The sequence below is a fragment of the Leuciscus leuciscus genome, assembly GCF_965113295.1.
Source record: "Leuciscus leuciscus genome assembly, chromosome: 23".
NCBI lineage: Eukaryota > Metazoa > Chordata > Actinopteri > Cypriniformes > Leuciscidae > Leuciscus > Leuciscus leuciscus.
In genome coordinates, this window is record NC_138747.1 from 17,380,978 (window position 1) to 17,397,968 (window position 16,991).

General features: G+C 36.0%; 1 protein-coding gene across 4 annotated transcripts in view; it reads right to left on the bottom strand.

The window, feature by feature from the left end:
• The window catches only part of naaladl2 (N-acetylated alpha-linked acidic dipeptidase like 2), a 317,992-nt gene that overhangs the window by 113,207 nt on the left and 187,794 nt on the right, over positions 1-16,991 (bottom strand). For all 4 annotated transcript variants that reach the window (XM_082156237.1, XM_082156236.1, XM_082156238.1 and 1 more), the window contains exons 6-7: positions 12,908-13,045; positions 191-283 (exon numbers count right to left, since the gene is read on the bottom strand). In XM_082156237.1, coding sequence (XP_082012363.1) covers positions 191-283; positions 12,908-13,045 — 231 coding nt within the window. The remainder of the gene's footprint in view (positions 1-190; positions 284-12,907; positions 13,046-16,991) is intronic.

A 16,991-nucleotide genomic window follows, 5' to 3' on the forward strand; every position in this document is an offset into this window, starting at 1 on the left:
TGTCAGACCAAAGAGCACCGCAGTTTAGGACAATGTTTAGGATACACTGGCAATATTGTGCAGTTAAAATGTGATGTAATTTGTAATTTAAATTAAATAATCCTGCATCATCAATGACAAAAAGCCCTTTGGGTTTGTAAAATGATAATTCGGTTTATATAAGTGCTGTCTTGGTTTTGTGCTGACCTACCTGGATTGGTCTTGCCTTTGAGATATCCTATAACATTGTGCACCGTCTTGAAAGATGCTTGGTTTTCAACGGTGAGATTTATTATTTTTCTTGCTGAGGAACAAACAGAAATTTCAAAAGAATTAGTCAGAGACATGAAACATTGACAAATACAAAAAAAGTTCTAAACATAGCTTTTAGAAAATGGCAAAATATGGAGAGATTTAGGTTGTGTCTTCAATCAATCCAAAAGGAAAAAGGAAAAATTAAGTGTGTCATTGTTTTTCAATTTTAAAATATTGTAACTGAATTCAACTATAAATATATTTTTATTTAAAAATAAAATAAATAAAAATAATAAAATTAATTGATAAAATGAAAATTCATAAAAAAATTACAATAAATTGAGCTATTACTTAAAATGTAAAAAACAACAATAATAATACAATGAATAATTCAAAATTTAAATTAATCTGCAAAAATCAGATGAGATGGCGGGACATTCTATTTTATCATTCTGCAAACATTTTGTAAATGTTACTTTTAAATGTTCTCTGAACAATTTGAAACAAGTAGTAACATGTTAGATGTAGGTCCAACTAAAGCATTAAAAAGAAAAGTATAAATAACACTTTGTGCTAATGGTTTTGAGAGCATTATTAAAGACTAGATAACTTTAAACAAATGTTCCATTAACGTTACTGGAAGACCATATGTTCATAACTTTGAGAGAACCTTGCCCAAAAGTTAGCCAACGTTCTGAGAACATTCCCTGTTAACTGGGTTTCGCATTTAAAAACTCAACCACGGAAGTATATTATAATAAATTTTCATGACACTCAAGGACATCTTATAAGCAAATGAACAAATAAAACATAAAATAACCAAACACCATCAGTTTGGCCTAAAAAACACAGAAGCCCTGAATGTGAGCTTAAAAACACCAAAAACAATTTTTAGACACAGTCACTGGAAGGCCTGTCTAAAAAGGTATGTTTTGAGACAAGACTTAAAAACAGAAAGAGCGTTACAATTTCAGATATCCAGTGGAAGCAAGTTCCATAGATTGTTGTATTTTCTTACTCAAGTCCATTACTTGCAGGAACTTATAGTTTATTAACTTCTTCAGCCTGCAGCCGCTATCATAACAAATCATTTTCTTCCCAGCCTGGTGCTCCTCCTCCTGTCATGACACAATCCCCCACAAATTACCATATTATTGCGAATTTCACACAAATGATGAGGGGCAGGGAAGCTGAAAGTTCGAGACCCCATGAAAGACATATGCATGTGTGAGAGAACTAAAGTGCATGCAGAAGACATTCTAAGAGTGTGGGTTGGAGTGTATATGGAAAGAAGATCAGACAAATAAGAAGGAGCCAAGTTGTGAAGTGCCTTATAATTAAGGAGCAAAATATTCAATTCAATACATTGCTTAACAGGGAGCCAGTGCAGTTGTTGGAGCACAGGGGAAATGTGTTCAACCGAAGAACTTCTGGAAATGATTCATGCAGCCGAGTTCTGGACTAACTGAAGTTTATGCAAGAACTTAAAAGGAAGGCCATAAAGAAGAACATCACAGTATTAGAGCATTACAATGCGTGATGTGACTAGAACATGGACCATAATGGCAGTATTCTTCATTGAGAGGGCAGGAAGGAGACAGTTCATGCTATGTATATATGGAAGTAGGCTGTCCGAGTAACATTGATAATGTGTGCTTCAAATGACAGAGTATTGCCAAAGATAATACCTTATCTCTGCTTTTGACCTGCATAGAGAGGGAGACTGGAGAATCATCGATACACAGAGAAGCCACTAGACTTTGCCAGATAATTTTTTAACCTATGAGAAGAATTTCTGTTTTGCTGCTATTAAATTGAAGAAAATTACTTAAGTTTAAGAAAATTACAGACAATTAGAGAAACAGGTAAAACAGAAGTGTGCTTCTAGGACAAGTAGAGCAGGGTGTCATCAGTATAACAGTGAAAGTGAATGCCAAATTTTCTGAAAATGCTTCCAAGTGTTAGATAAATAATAAATAGCAGAGGGCCCAAGACTGATCCCTGAGGGACACCGGAAGGGATTTGGGATGACTTTTCTCGAAACTGCCATAATTGCACAAATTGAGTGCAAGATATAAACCAAGCAAAGGAAGTACCAACAATTCCTACAGATTACAACCTATCTAGTAGGATATTGTGCAAGATAGTGTCAAACGCTGCAGTTAAATCAAGAATAATTAATATAGATAGAAGTCCTGAGTCAGCCTCTACCAGTAAGTCATTAAAAAATGGTAACAAGGGAAGTCTTAGTACTGTGCTGCAAACAAAAGCCAGATTGAAATCAGGTTGTTATCAGAGAGATGGTCATGTACCTGAGTCGCAACAACTTTTTCCAGAATTTTAGATAAAAATGGCAAGTTGGAAATTGGACGGAAATTATCAAAGTTACTTTGGTCAGCACCTGGCTTCTTGAGTACAGGAGTTTATTATTGCAGTTTTAAGTGAATATGGAACACTACCAGAAATAATCGAAGAATGAATGATATCAGTGATTAACAAATAAAGACCAACAACAGTGTTTTAGATACTGACAAGGCTTTGGGCACTGAGAAAAGCCTCTTTCCAGTTGGAATTTGTAAGTTCTTGGCATAACCTCCCATTATATGTACAGGAACTGTAGAACGGAGAGGATATAGCCTTTGCTTTCACCGGTCGTTTGCGTGTTGCAGAAAAAGCATACACTATCAGATCCTCAAAGCCACAGCTTAAAAAGGTGCCGCCACTGTTCGCTCATACTCTTACCAATTACACATAAAGGCTCAGTGTGATGGAGTGAATATCAATGAGGCTGATATCCCAGCAGATAAAAAGAAGAAACACCTGGTCCTGGTACACATCCCAAGCCACTCTGCTCTGGCTCGCTCTTACAGCAACATCGATGAGCCAGTGTGGAGGTGTGGAAATCCCGCAGTGGACGTGCTCCTTGTTTAAGACCGAAATGTAATTGGAAACTCTTTTTCAAGAAACCCCCGGGATCGCAGACAGATGTGTCGGCCTTGGAGTGTGGTGTATGGAGTTCTTTTTATTAGTTCCTGGAGATGTGAATATCAGAAGAAAGTAAAGATGAGGTTTTCTACCTCAACTGTACAAAGATGTAAGTGCCGCTGATGTGTACAGATGTGTTTTTTTTTTTTTTTATTCTTTGCGAGTAATCAAATTCACCTAAAAAATTCTGTAGGCTTCACACAGTCCCCCAAACTCCATTTATCACCCCTGACAACAGCACAAATGACTTTGGGTAAAGAGTAGAGGATGTATATGCAGTTCTAAGGGAGTGTTTAAAAGTGCTGCTGTGCACACAGGTCGTGGTGTGACAGATTTGCCCATTAATCATCAATAGGTATGAGAGGTTACCGGCTATTGAGAGAGGTGAGTGCCTCTGCGTGAGCAAAGTGAAAAAGTGATCTTGTAGGAAAAGAATGAAGAAGTCGACAGCTGCAGTGGCTCATGTTTTATAAATGATCCTGAATAAGATGTTCTTTAGAGGTATATTCTGTACAAAAAAAGAGCATGTATACCATGAAGAACATGATCTACGGACCAGAGAGGAAGCTGATTCACAACCAGGGGTATATGTACACCATGTCCTACTTAAACATGTTATATGGGGTATTTAGAAAGAAAAAAAAATGCAGAGGAAAAAACTTTGAAATCTGTTAAACCTATAAATCAGACATTATGATTTAAAAATATAAATTCAAATTACATGTGTAGACTTTAATTTAGGCTGTTATTCACATATAAACACAGATCAATGTGGCTAGAGCACATCAAATACGGTAAATGAAAGCTCAAACGTGTGTAGATAAAAGTGCTTTGTTCTCGTTTCACGTATGTAGATATGAGTTTCAAAGTACTATTTTTGAATTGCTGTATTTTAGACTTGTTGATCAATGTTTATGTAAGAGATAATGTACATCCAGTTGTTATCGCAGAATAAACCCTGACAAGGTGATCAGGACGTAAAGAAGAGGGGTCTTGCATCAGCCTGAACGGGTTTATTCTGGGCCTTTAAACTTTTCTGTTCATCATTCAGTGCTTTCATTGTTAAATTGTAACAATGAAAGTATTTGCTATATGCTTATATTTTTCATGGATTGTTAGGATTAGCAACAAGCTGGAAATTATCCAACTATAATGTGACTATAAATGTATAAACACCCTTCTAGAAAACGATGTCATGCAATGCAAAACATTAGTAATGTGTGTTGAGACCAAGACCAAGACAGAGGGAGACCGAATCAAGACCAAGACCAGACCAGTAGAGATGTGCGGATGGGCTATTATTTCATCCGCAACCGCATAACAAAACTCATCATCCGTCCGCCATCCATCCGCACCAACGTTTTTGACCAATTTTCAAAACAGCACCCGCCCGCCATCCGCTGATTGGTGTATACATATATTTTTCATTGGATTGGTTCAACCGCCCGCCCGAATTTAATTAAAATATTATTTTTTGTCACGTCATCCGCCCGATCCGTGGTTTATCCGCGGAGTCCGCGGCTGTAACCGCAAACCGCGCATCTCTACAGACCAGCACTCATCTACTGTCTGAGAAATGTCTTATATTTAATCAATAAATACAGTTAGGACTAATAAGACACTATAGAGCTGCTACCAATCAAATCACTAACAATAAAATTAATCTTTGTGTTATAGAGATGGCACAGAAGTTGCATCTGAATTGGTACACCTACATAAATAATGTTCAGATTATTATTATTTTTAAATTAAAATTATGAATATAGAATTGTGATGGAAAAATTGTCTACTTTTAAATATGAAACACTTAATGAGTAAGTCACGGAATCATTTATTCAACCCATTTGTTCAAAGCAGCTGATTCATTTAGTAGCGAAACACATTGCAGAAAAAGCAAACTTGTGTCTAAATTGTGTCACTTAATATTAACTTCTTGTTTATTGAACGTTTGTATAAAATCAATGTCACATTTGCTATTGTGCCCATATTCGTGAAAACAGCTCTCTTGCTCTTGTGATATTGCTTAATTATATCCTATGTTATATTAAAACAAGATCTCACACAAGTACATTTTTAATCATAACTTGAATTTTGTGGGCATTTATATTAATTTTGGGCATTTTTTAGACAATTCTGCATTGATTTCGAACCCAGCACCACAGTAACAAAAGAAATCACATTAGGAATAAGTTATTGATTGCATTTTAAGCAGCAAGTTTTAAATCAAATCATATTAAGGATGTAAACAAATAAATTAGACAGTGCACTAGCAATCTGGTGATATCCTCACAGTTGTGGTCTTGACCGGTCTTGAGATAAAATCCTCAGTCATCTAAGTCTGAGACCGAGACAAGAACAAGACCTTCAAAAAATGGTCTTAAGACCGGTGTCGAGACCAAGACCAGTCTTGAGTACTATAACACTTTTAACTAGTTTGTAGTTTAACACATTCTTACTGCAGCCATAGTATCAGTTTTGGCAAAACCTAATCTATTGTAGTCAGCTTCAGCTTGGTGACAGAATTTGCAAAAGTAAAGACTACGTCACAGAAAACCAAAAGTTTGGCTTCAAAATGGATGCAAAAGATGAATGAATGTAAGGTATTTTCAAGCTCAGTTACGCTGAGTTATCTACCCTAACAAAAGCAGCACGCAACAAGTAAATTATTATTATTAAAGTCCAGAACATTACTTCATGCCATATTTCATACCATAACACCATAATTCAGAGTTCAGATCACTGCGTGAGTGTGTTTTATTTCTCATGAGGTGGGAAATGGAGAGACCAAAACCGATATGGGACGGGTTACCTACAATCAATAGCGTCATAATTAAAGGAGCGGGTGTGTTTCGATAAAGCTATTCCACACAGTTTTCTGCCAGCCAGCTGTAATTGCATAGAAATTTATTATACTATGAGTTTTCATCTGGAGCACAGCGAGGAGAGGGAACACAAGCTCACAGACGTTCATAGAAAGTACTAATGTATTTGGACCCCTTTCGCTCTCTCTCTCTCTCGATTAGATTTCTTTACGGTGAATAAATGGATGATGAATCTGGCCAACTGATCCACTGGAACAAAACACACACTCACACAAAATAATGAATAAATACCCTTGAGGACTATAGAGAAACATTCAAGATCTTTTCAAAGCCGGTGACAATGAAATTACCACTCTCCTAAACATAGGTGGTACAATGCAAGAGCTTGCAAAAAGATGTGGGAAAGTTTGTGGCTCATATACGTACTTTTGCGGCTAATGTCTCATTTCCCTGGCAGGGAGACGCTGGTGCAATTAGAGCACGTTGGAGTGATACAGTGAGCTTTAATTGAAAGGGAATGGAATGAAAGAGGGGAGACAGATGGAAACAAATGATTTGAAACCTCTGGAGTGGTCAAAGCTCGGCCCAATCAATAGAGCACAGATTACTAGCTTCGAAGCGTTTGATCCGGTTAATGGAAGAGAGGTGCAGGCTTGGGACCAGGCTGGAGCGGGTCACGGCTGGGAGCTTTCAGACCGTGAAGAGAACGGTAGGGGTGGGAGAGTGCCTGGGGGAGGCGGCCCTCCCTCTCTGCGGGATCGATGGCGTTCGTGTTGCCACTGCAGGTTTTCGGCGAACATTGATCGCTGGACATTGGGCTGGTGACAGAAGACAGGTTGTAGCGGTCCATGTTCTAGTCAGTGCCCGGAGAGTGACACACACACTTATATACACATAATGTAGAGCCCATGATGTATTTTCTAATTCTAAGTGAAAAGTTTAACTGAAAATTCCTTATTCGCTTTACTTTATGAAATAATGTAAGGTCCAAAAGTATACTTATAGTTAGCATTTTTTTTCTGTTAATAAAAATAAATAATAATAATAATCTAAGTGAAAATTTTAACTGAGAAAATAGCATGAATTTTAGACAGCATTATTTTGCTGTAGTGCAGACACTTAAATATTTCAGAAATATTTCTTATTTGTTTAACATCATAATATACACACATAATTTAAGATCCAAAAGTATGCTTATAATTAACAATCTTTCTAATAGGTTACTTTGTTTTATCTTAACTCTAAGAGAAAAGTTCAATTGATAAAGAAAAAAAAATTGCATGAATTAAAAAAAATATTTATGTCTCCTTACTTTGAAATAGTGTCGAATTTTAAATATTTCAAATACATTTATTATTCATTTTAGATCATAACATGTTTTATTTAAAATTGTTCTAAATACTATTACTTTTTTTACTTTTTATTTTAACTTTAATTTTCCAAATGAAATTGGATCTTCCATTTCTTTCCCAGAAAGACAGGTGATAATTTGTGCTAATCATATGTAAAGGAGACTACTACTTATCAAGTAGGGTTATCCTAACTCTAACACCAACTTACCAAAACAAAGGTTAGCTCATGAAAATAACTGCAATATGATTGAATGCCTATATATTACCTTTCTGAATATCTTCAGCGATCACTAGCAAATAGAAAGACATTTTAATCTAGTAAAGCAAAACAGTGCGGTATGAGCCTGCAGTCACCCCAATATTCTCAAAGTTTACCAAAAACATTAATCATGGACACTCATGTTGTTCCAAACCTGTATGACTGTCTTCTTCTGGGGAATATGAGAATTTTTTTAATATTGCACTAGTTAGTTATAGAGACAGGAGCTTTCAAGCATCAAAAATTACACACAAACACCATAAAAATTAACTAGAGAAATGGCAATGGTTCATTATTTATTTATTTATTTTTCTGAGTCAGGTTTTTTAAACTGGTGAATCAAGTTCATAAAACCAGTCTAAATGATCCAATTATGAATCGGACAGATCTAGTTCTTGTGTTCAACTCAATGACTCGATACGGATTATTAGCAGGGGCGTAAATTTAATCTAAATGTTGGGGGGGACAATTAACATAACTTTCCTCAAGAGCAATTTTTAAAGGGGACACCAATAATACAGGCAAAATTGTACTTTCTATGGATATGTGTAGTACACAGAGGAAAGCCTTACTACTATTATTAGTGTAGCTAGCATGGAGACCGTGCCATTATCCTTCAACTCAAAGTTTCTCTCTGGTTCATTGAAAAAGCTGACTAAATTGACCAAAATATTCTTCATTGGTGTGCGAAATTGACAAAAAAATGATCTCTATATTTTCAGGGATTTTATCGATAACGATAATTAGACACTATTTTGCTGGGTGTGTTATTGTGCTGATAACTTGGCATGTTTAGGACTGCCGTGGACAACCGACTCCTACAATTTTTTATATTCTTCATATTCTGTGTGGCGGTCCATCATTTTTCCAATAAGTGTCAATAGGTTTTTACCTTCATTGGCATTTTTACCTTTATAAATGTATTTTTAAACCTAATTATATGCATGCATCATCTTTTGTGTCAATTTCATACATTTAATTAAATTAAATTATAATAATAAGACACAATAGGGCTGTTACCAATCAAATTAAATAAGTATCAACAAAATCTTTGCAATGGAGAGGAAACACAGAAGCTGCATTTGAAATGGCATTTAGATGCTTTTACACAGACATAATGTTTTGTTTAAAACATAAAACGTTGAATATTTATATATAAAATGATTTAAAACATGAAAAGATAATTTCAATGTGAAATTTAAACCACCAGTAGGTGGCAGCAATTCATTGTTAATGAGTGAGTCATTGAGATTCAACTGATTCGTTCAAAAAGCTGATTCATAATTCAGCAAGGAAATACCCATACTGTCTATGGAAATCCCTCGTGTTTCTCGAGACGCAAATACAGTGCTTTGGCTTAGTTTTCAACTATTTTCGTTGGCGAAATAGAGTTAAAACAGGCAATATGGTGTCTAAAAGTAAACTTTTCATTTATCAATTTATTAAATCACATTTATTATCATGTTAATATCTGGAGAAAAACTGCACTCTTTGTGTGATATTATATTAGATTAACTATATTAAATGATATAAACTGACTAAATCACACAGTGAAAGCGTGAAAATCTAAATGCGCACCCGCACTTGTCTAACAATTCTACAAAACTAACGTTACACATAGTGTATGCGTACACTTTATGGGTGTGTGTGAGGGAACGGTTTTAAACAATCGCGGTAAACGCACAGACTGTATAAAACAAGGTTATAATCGCCAACATAGCGAGGCGGACTAACGTTACATCGGTGACAAAAGTACATTGGTTTTCATAAAAAAAATATGTCATGATTTATTAATGACGCAGCATAATCTGCGTCATTAATAAATGATGACGCAGTATCAAAAAATGATTTATTATTTTTTTAAAGTAAAAAAAAAAAAAATCACTTCATCTGAGGTTTAAAGTGAATAAAATAGCCTTGACTTACTGGAGTTTCACAACTGAAAAACCTTGTTCTCTCCCACTATGTTTGTGATGAGGTAAAAGGGGAGCAGGCAGTGGACCAAAGCACTGTGAGGCAAGGGAGGGGGACTCAAAATGTTAAAACGTTTTTTTGTTGTTGCCCCGTTTGCATTTTTATTGTTTTACTACTTAAACAATTATTTTAAGTATATATCATTATATTATTTACAATACACATATTTTAATTATATTTTTAGGAGGGGACAACTCTCAGATAGGGAGGTCCTGACGTTATATGGAATACATCCTATGAGTCATATGCACCACTTTTATGATACTTATAAAGTGCTTTTGAGTCCATTTTGAAGCTTGAATGAACCCATTTATTGTTCCACAGAAGGCAGTCAGTCATACAGGTTTGGAACAACATGGCGGTGAGTATATGACGACATTAGTTTTCTTTATTGTTGAACTATCCCTTTAATATGCGTTTTGGAACTTGAAGATTTGTCTTTAAGCCCATTTCCTTTTATTTTGTCCCAGGGGCTGTAAATCCTTTACTTATCAAGCCAAGACAATGGCTCAGCCACAGTGACGGGGTCTCCTGGGCGACCATGCAAAGATAAGAAGCGATTTTCACTCAATAGCAGGAATTAGAGACTAACAGCCCCTATTAAAATGTGTAGCGAAAGTGTGGCTTTACACACATGCGCAGCTGAGGGGAGAGACTGAGAGCCGACTCAGAGCTCAGCGTGTTTTTGCGTGCACATGTGGGGGCGGACTGTGATAATGACTGTGCGCACATGTGCATGTTCCATATGGAGAGAATGGCAGGTTCTGACACCTATCACGATGTGATGAAGCTTACACACACGAGTGTCTGTATATACACACACATCAGGAAACATCACAAGCATTCGCTGGAATAGTGCCACTAATTGTCATACTGGTATCTCATAACTCAGAAATCCAACGGTGAGAAAACTTTTTCGTCAGGCAGAGAGACATCTCCCTCCATTTGGTAGCATGTTGTACAGTGTGCTTCATCATTTCATCACTGAAACAGAAACTGATGTTGTGTCTAATTTAAAATGTATTATATATTAAATGCTTGTCTTTAAGTCAAATAAAGTAGTGGAATGCTTTCAGATATTTAATTAAGCTACAGTAAACTTTAAATGTAATAAAAAAAGTAGCAAAAATGTATTAAAAAAAACATTCACAAGTCAACCATTCAGCCAATTTGGGATTGGACTTTTTTCTTTCTTTTTTTTAAGGATATGTCTAATGCTCAACAAGGCTGCATATATTTGAAAAGTTTTACTTAATGAAAAGTGTCAAATAAATCTTTATAAATTACTTTACTGTCGCATTTGGTATCATTGCTGAATAAAAGTAGGTCTATAAAAAAATCTTGCTAACAAAAATATACAAATTTGGTTTCAATTAGTTTAACAAACTGATTTCAGTGTGATTTTTAGTCAGTTCACAGATGTGTTACAGGTGTAGTTCATCATATAGACTATGAACATATCCCAATAACCTTTGACTACCAGAAAATGTAACAATAGTTTTTGTCTTTAATTTGGAAAGTATATCTGTTGTTTTAATATTTAAAACCCTTTGCTACATAATTCAAGACATTTGCACAATTTAAAGATTAAGTGTTAAAATGCATTCCGGCATAAACAAGCATTTTCAAATATTAAAAACAAATGCAACATGTGCATAGGAGACAGAAAACATCAAGGATGCAGAAAACATAGTTATGTAACTGTTGTATAACAAAGTTGCATAAAAACTTTGGGCATCTTCACTTTAATTTTGAACATGTGAAAGACTTTTACTCTCAGATGAAGGTCAATAAGCAAAACTACATATGTGCATTCTTTGTTGGTCGATAAAAAACATCATCCCACTTGAATGACCTTTCCCTGGAGGTCTGTTCACTTAAATTCAATTATCTTCTCATACATGTCAACTTCTCCATCTGTCATTTTTATTTAGCCTGCAGCACATCTACCGTGGCTTCAACGTTACATCTGACCTCCCTGAAAGCTCGACATGAGAGAGTGCTGTAAGATGGCTGACCAGCCTTACTCTCATGGTTTCAATTAGGTCCCATGGGCACCCGTTGACTGATGTGTGTAATGGCCTTGGATATGGGCGTCCATAGCGAGGGCAACTTTAAGATGATGTGTAAAACCTGTGTAATTTACCACACTCAGGAGTTACACCCGCACCACAGAGCATAAATCAACCAGCCTTGGCTTTGAGCACACAACCTTCTAATCTGGAGCCAAAGGGTGTGATACCATCTGCCACCAGCAGGCGGAACACTGACGTCATGTGCTCAGAGCTGCTTTTGATGGTTAAATCCCCAGAAAGAACCATGAGACTGAGAAGAATAATGAATATCTCAGGCACAAAAGATTCTGTTTCAGAGCTTAGTGGAGACATAAGGATTAACACACATAAGCAAGAAAAAGAGAACATCACAAAGCATGAGAGAGACACTAACAGGATGGAAGTATAATCGGTTTCTTGAAATAATATAAATCTGCAATCATGATTGTCATTAAACAGTTGAACAGTTAAAGCATTCTTCAAAATACCACAGAGGAAAGAAAGAAATGACACGAGTGAGTAGATGACAGGTTTTCCTTTCTTCTTTTTTTTCACCTCAACTAGTAGATCATATACATTAGAATTATTACATTTCTAAATGTATACTAATTTTCTGTTTTGCATTTTAAGGGAGATGAGGGATATTTGTCATTATAATGGATATTTCATAGGATATTTCAAATGTTATTTTTGCATAGGCACATAAAAGCTCACAATGGGATCCTGGCTGCCATGAAATAGCCTATTTATTATAGGTTTTTTGACAATATAAAGATGAAACATAATAAACTTCAAGGAAAAAGTAAAGGCAAGACACACAAATATTAAATCATTAGTTTGCCAACAGAAAAGATTTATAGATAAACCACACAAAATAGAACATAATAAATATATATTTTTTAATATTAAATAAAAAATAAAGAATTTAAAGAAATAAAATGCTAAATGCATATGCATATCTAATAAAAATTATGTATTTTATATAACAATAATATATTTATTTATTTATTTATTATAATAAGTATTATTAATAAAACAAATTAAACACAACTAGCCCTGAAATTACATTTCAGAGAAAAATGGATCAATAATAACTACTCACTGTAACAATTAGCCCTGGTCTATAATGTACTAACATTTGAAAACACTGCTGTAAGTCTATAGTAAGTTACAGTATAGTATAGTAACAGTAAGCGCAGAAGGCATCGTTTCTGGCCTAGGGCTTACCTGCGGCTGAGGGCATGATCATAGGGACACAGGGTCTTCCCTGCCCCATGGCGGGGGCAGAGAGCAGCATTTTCGCTAAGGAGGCAGATATGGGCTGAACCAGCAACGATGTCAGGTTGTAGCGACTGTCTCTCTCAGCTGTGAATGAGGGAACAGAAACAGAAAGAAAACCATATTTCTTGTTTTAGCAAGTCTTTAGAACATCTATATCAAAACTAAAACACTAATAACATCATTCCATCCCCAGAATTTCCCCCTCAGTGTGCCATTTTTATTGATCAAGATTTTGTGAGCGTTTAGAGCACGTCATGGGGCTCTTAATGCAACACATGAACAAACCAATTACCCAATCAAATAGCTTTCCTATTGTTTAACACCTCCACTGAGTCTTCTCACACATCTTCATCTAGGAGGCCAGATGAACAGCATTAGTCCGTTACGTGCTGCATAAATATAGTTGCAGTGGGGCCAGGTGGAGATGCGTCTAGTGATGTAAGCTGAGCGAGAAGGGGCGGGCGAGGAGGTTCGTAATGCGCTATAAATCAGACAGAGAGAGAAAGAAGAGCGCTGAGAGGTACCTGCACAGCAAGGCAGGGACGTATCAAAGCCCTTCCTCGGCACTGATTGCAGCTCACGGGCAGCAAACTAATAGGCCCGGAGATTTTAAGTTTGAAGAAACGGTTTCTAGCAAGCCAATGGGGATTTATATGGACGAAATGCTCCATTGATTCAGCCTCATTAAAACGGAGAAACGGTGAGCCTAATCCTGCTTTAGGAGCAAATTTATTTAGGAGCTTCAATTTTCTGCACCGGTGGGATGGGGTACAGTCATCCACGAATAACAATCAGTAGACCTTTCTGTTACACAACACTCTATTTCCTTCCACAGATAAACGTATTCACAAGCCACAATTATTTTACAGCAGTTATGTGGGAATGAACACAGAGGAAGGTCCCGTTGAAATAAGCTTCTTTTTTTTCTCTCATAGGGGATACAGGAAGTGATTATTGAGCTTCAAGTGGTGCTTTTGAAGTAACACGGTAAATGCAATTATCTGCTTGAAGGTCACAGGGGTCAAGGTTCTGTATAGAGAGAGTAGATTATCTGAACTCATTGTCTTTTACCTTCTAAATGTGATTTAATCCAAATGACTGTGTGTGTGACTCAATATCCATCCATCCATCCATCCATCTATCTATCTCAATTCAAATTCGTAAATTAAATTAGAGATTAAAAGACATCCTCAATTAAAATCGAAAGGTCAAAATCATGGAGGTGTCCAGTGCAGAACTGAAGTTGTAGAGCTGCATATCCAGACACACCTGAATCTGATAATGGCTGCAGAGTGAACTGCATAAACCGAGAGATATAAAGTGACTTCTCCGTCTAATACTTTCGGGACATGACTAGAGCACTCACTTTTTTCTTTCTTTCTTTCTTTCTTTCTTTCTTTCTTCCCAGCCTAAAAGTGCTTTCATTCGTCTAGATAAATAAAACACGAACAAGGTTGTGGTCAATAGCTCTCATCCTTTCCTGTTAGTTATATCTGTCGTACAGCTAAAAATGAACAAACCCCCCCCAAAAAATATTACAGCGCTGGAAATAAAGGAGCGCTGACCTTGATGAACTCCAGGAGAGAGCATGCACTCGCTTTTTCAGCCTGTAGATACTGTACAGAGGAGAGACGACTGATATAGTGGAGTCCATACTACAGGAGTGTATGAGAGGAGCATTTATGTCAACTAAACATGCTAGTCTCAGGGTAAGAATGATTCATGGTGCCAGTGTGTGTGAAATACATACACGCTCTTCCCTCCATCTCCAGAGGACAGATGTTTGCAGCATGCAGAAGTTACGAGGGACCGTGTCTTTTAATCCTCTTGTGCTGGTGTTACCTATTTGTTTATTTATTTATTTTTATGTGGAATGAACCTAATGCTGATAAAAATGCAATATTAATGGACATTATTAACAGATGGAGCATTACATTTACCTCAAGAAAGCCATTCAATGCCCATAGCTCAACTTTTGTTAAATATACTGTATGCATTAATTAAATCTTTACTTCATTATTAATGTATTTTTAAATAAACCTTTCATTAAAACTTTTTTGAACTCTTGAAATGTTCATAAATCAACAACGACTTGGAGTAGAAAGGATATCACTAAAAAGTTGATATAAAAACTGCCTTTTATGCAATGTAAATGTTTATATAAAACTCAGTTTGTATTTGAATGTTGATTATTAAAATAAATTTGATTCTCTGTTCTTTGTCTCCATTTTAAACGAAAATAGCTCCAAACAAATCCATTGAAAAACCAACACACAGTTGTGATGGTTCTGTGTTTCTGAAAGAATTGGTTGAAGGAATGAATCACTGGCTCACGCAAAACCAGCCACTTGTTAAAGTCATGAATGAATCAGTGTTTTGAACAATTCACTTATTTAATGCCGTAATAATGAAACCCACAGAAAGAGTTAATGAAAAATCCCTGCCATTAATGCACAGACAAACAGTCCATCTGGATGTAATTCTTACATCACCATAACACTTTCACCAAATATTTAATACTGGATCTGTCTACATTTACAACAGTATATTCAATGTAATACTGTGCTACACCTGCACAGCTAAAATCTGTTTACCACCCCCCTAATTACAAAGTGTCTATTTATTGTCCTGTATGAAGCTTATTGTTCCGTTTCACCTACAAATCTGCAAATAACTCATCAAAATGGGCTTTTATTTTTTTACTTGGTTGTGGTATTAGTAGAAGTATTACATAAAATTTCGGAATGCACTAACTGTAAAATGCAGAGCTCTCTCTCTAAAAAAAAAGATCTAGATATATTTCCCCTGATGAAATAAAACTTTAAAATATGCATACACAGTGACACACAGACACTTTCAAACATCTTGACATCTTGTATTTCACTTCATCTTTTTTAAGGTTATTTCATCAATGTAATCAGCACAAACAAAGCTCCCTTATTCCACACAGAATTACTCACCTGATCTCCCTGTGAACTTTGTGCAGTACACAGATTCATATCACAAATCAATTAGATACGGCATGCTCAATGCTATAGATGCCTCCCTGCTGATGCATACGTGTCATTTTAGTATATTTCATTACATTCCGGTAAGCAAGATTCATTTAGACAATGATTAACTAACGTCATTATAATTAAAGTAGAAGTCAAGGTAGCACTAACAGGATACAGAGTCACACTTGTACAATACAGTGCAAACATCACCACTTCCACACAAAAAAAAAGTGCTGAAAATGATCCAAAATAACTGTGAGAACATACATTTTTTTGAGCAAACAAGCCTGCCAGGAAGAGTTATTTGTTGAAGTGTGATTACCCACAGGGCTTAGACTCATTCCCTCCACACAGATATGCTCATGAGATATATATTACACGCCTGCGGTGGAGCCATATGTGTAGTGTTCAGGTTACAAACACTTCAGTAGCTCACATGCAAACTTTTTCATTCAGTCTCGATGTGTTACAAATCAAATCTCGGAGAATGACTGTAGTCAAGACAAGCTCATGTCAATAAAAAACAGGGTAGAATTCTTCATTTTGAAGAATGAAGTGTAAGAGCTTCACGCACACATTCATTTGTAGTCAAATTATTCAACCCCCATTGCAAATCAGACTTATTGGCAAAATGTACAGACTGTCAGATGTTTGCAATGAACAAATCAAACAAAAGTAATTGAAATAGCTCAACACAACAAATGTTTCAAGTAGTTTCTCCAAATTCAACTGAAAATGCAACTTTTAATGACTTCTGCAGTCTCAAAATTATTTAACCCCAGAATAGAATCCATCACAACAACACAACTCTGCAAAACAGGTGTCAAGGGCTTCATTAGTTGCACCATGTGTGCTTGAGCTAGAACACATGAAATTCCTCAAATGGCTAGGTTTGTTGAGTGTACATGTTTGACTGCATGTTAGAAATGTGGCTAAGTCAAAAGAATGGTCCAAAAAGTTAAGAGAAGACAGCATCGCCCTTCACAAACAAGGAACAGGATCCAGAAAGAGAAGGCACTACATTTTCCTAGAGA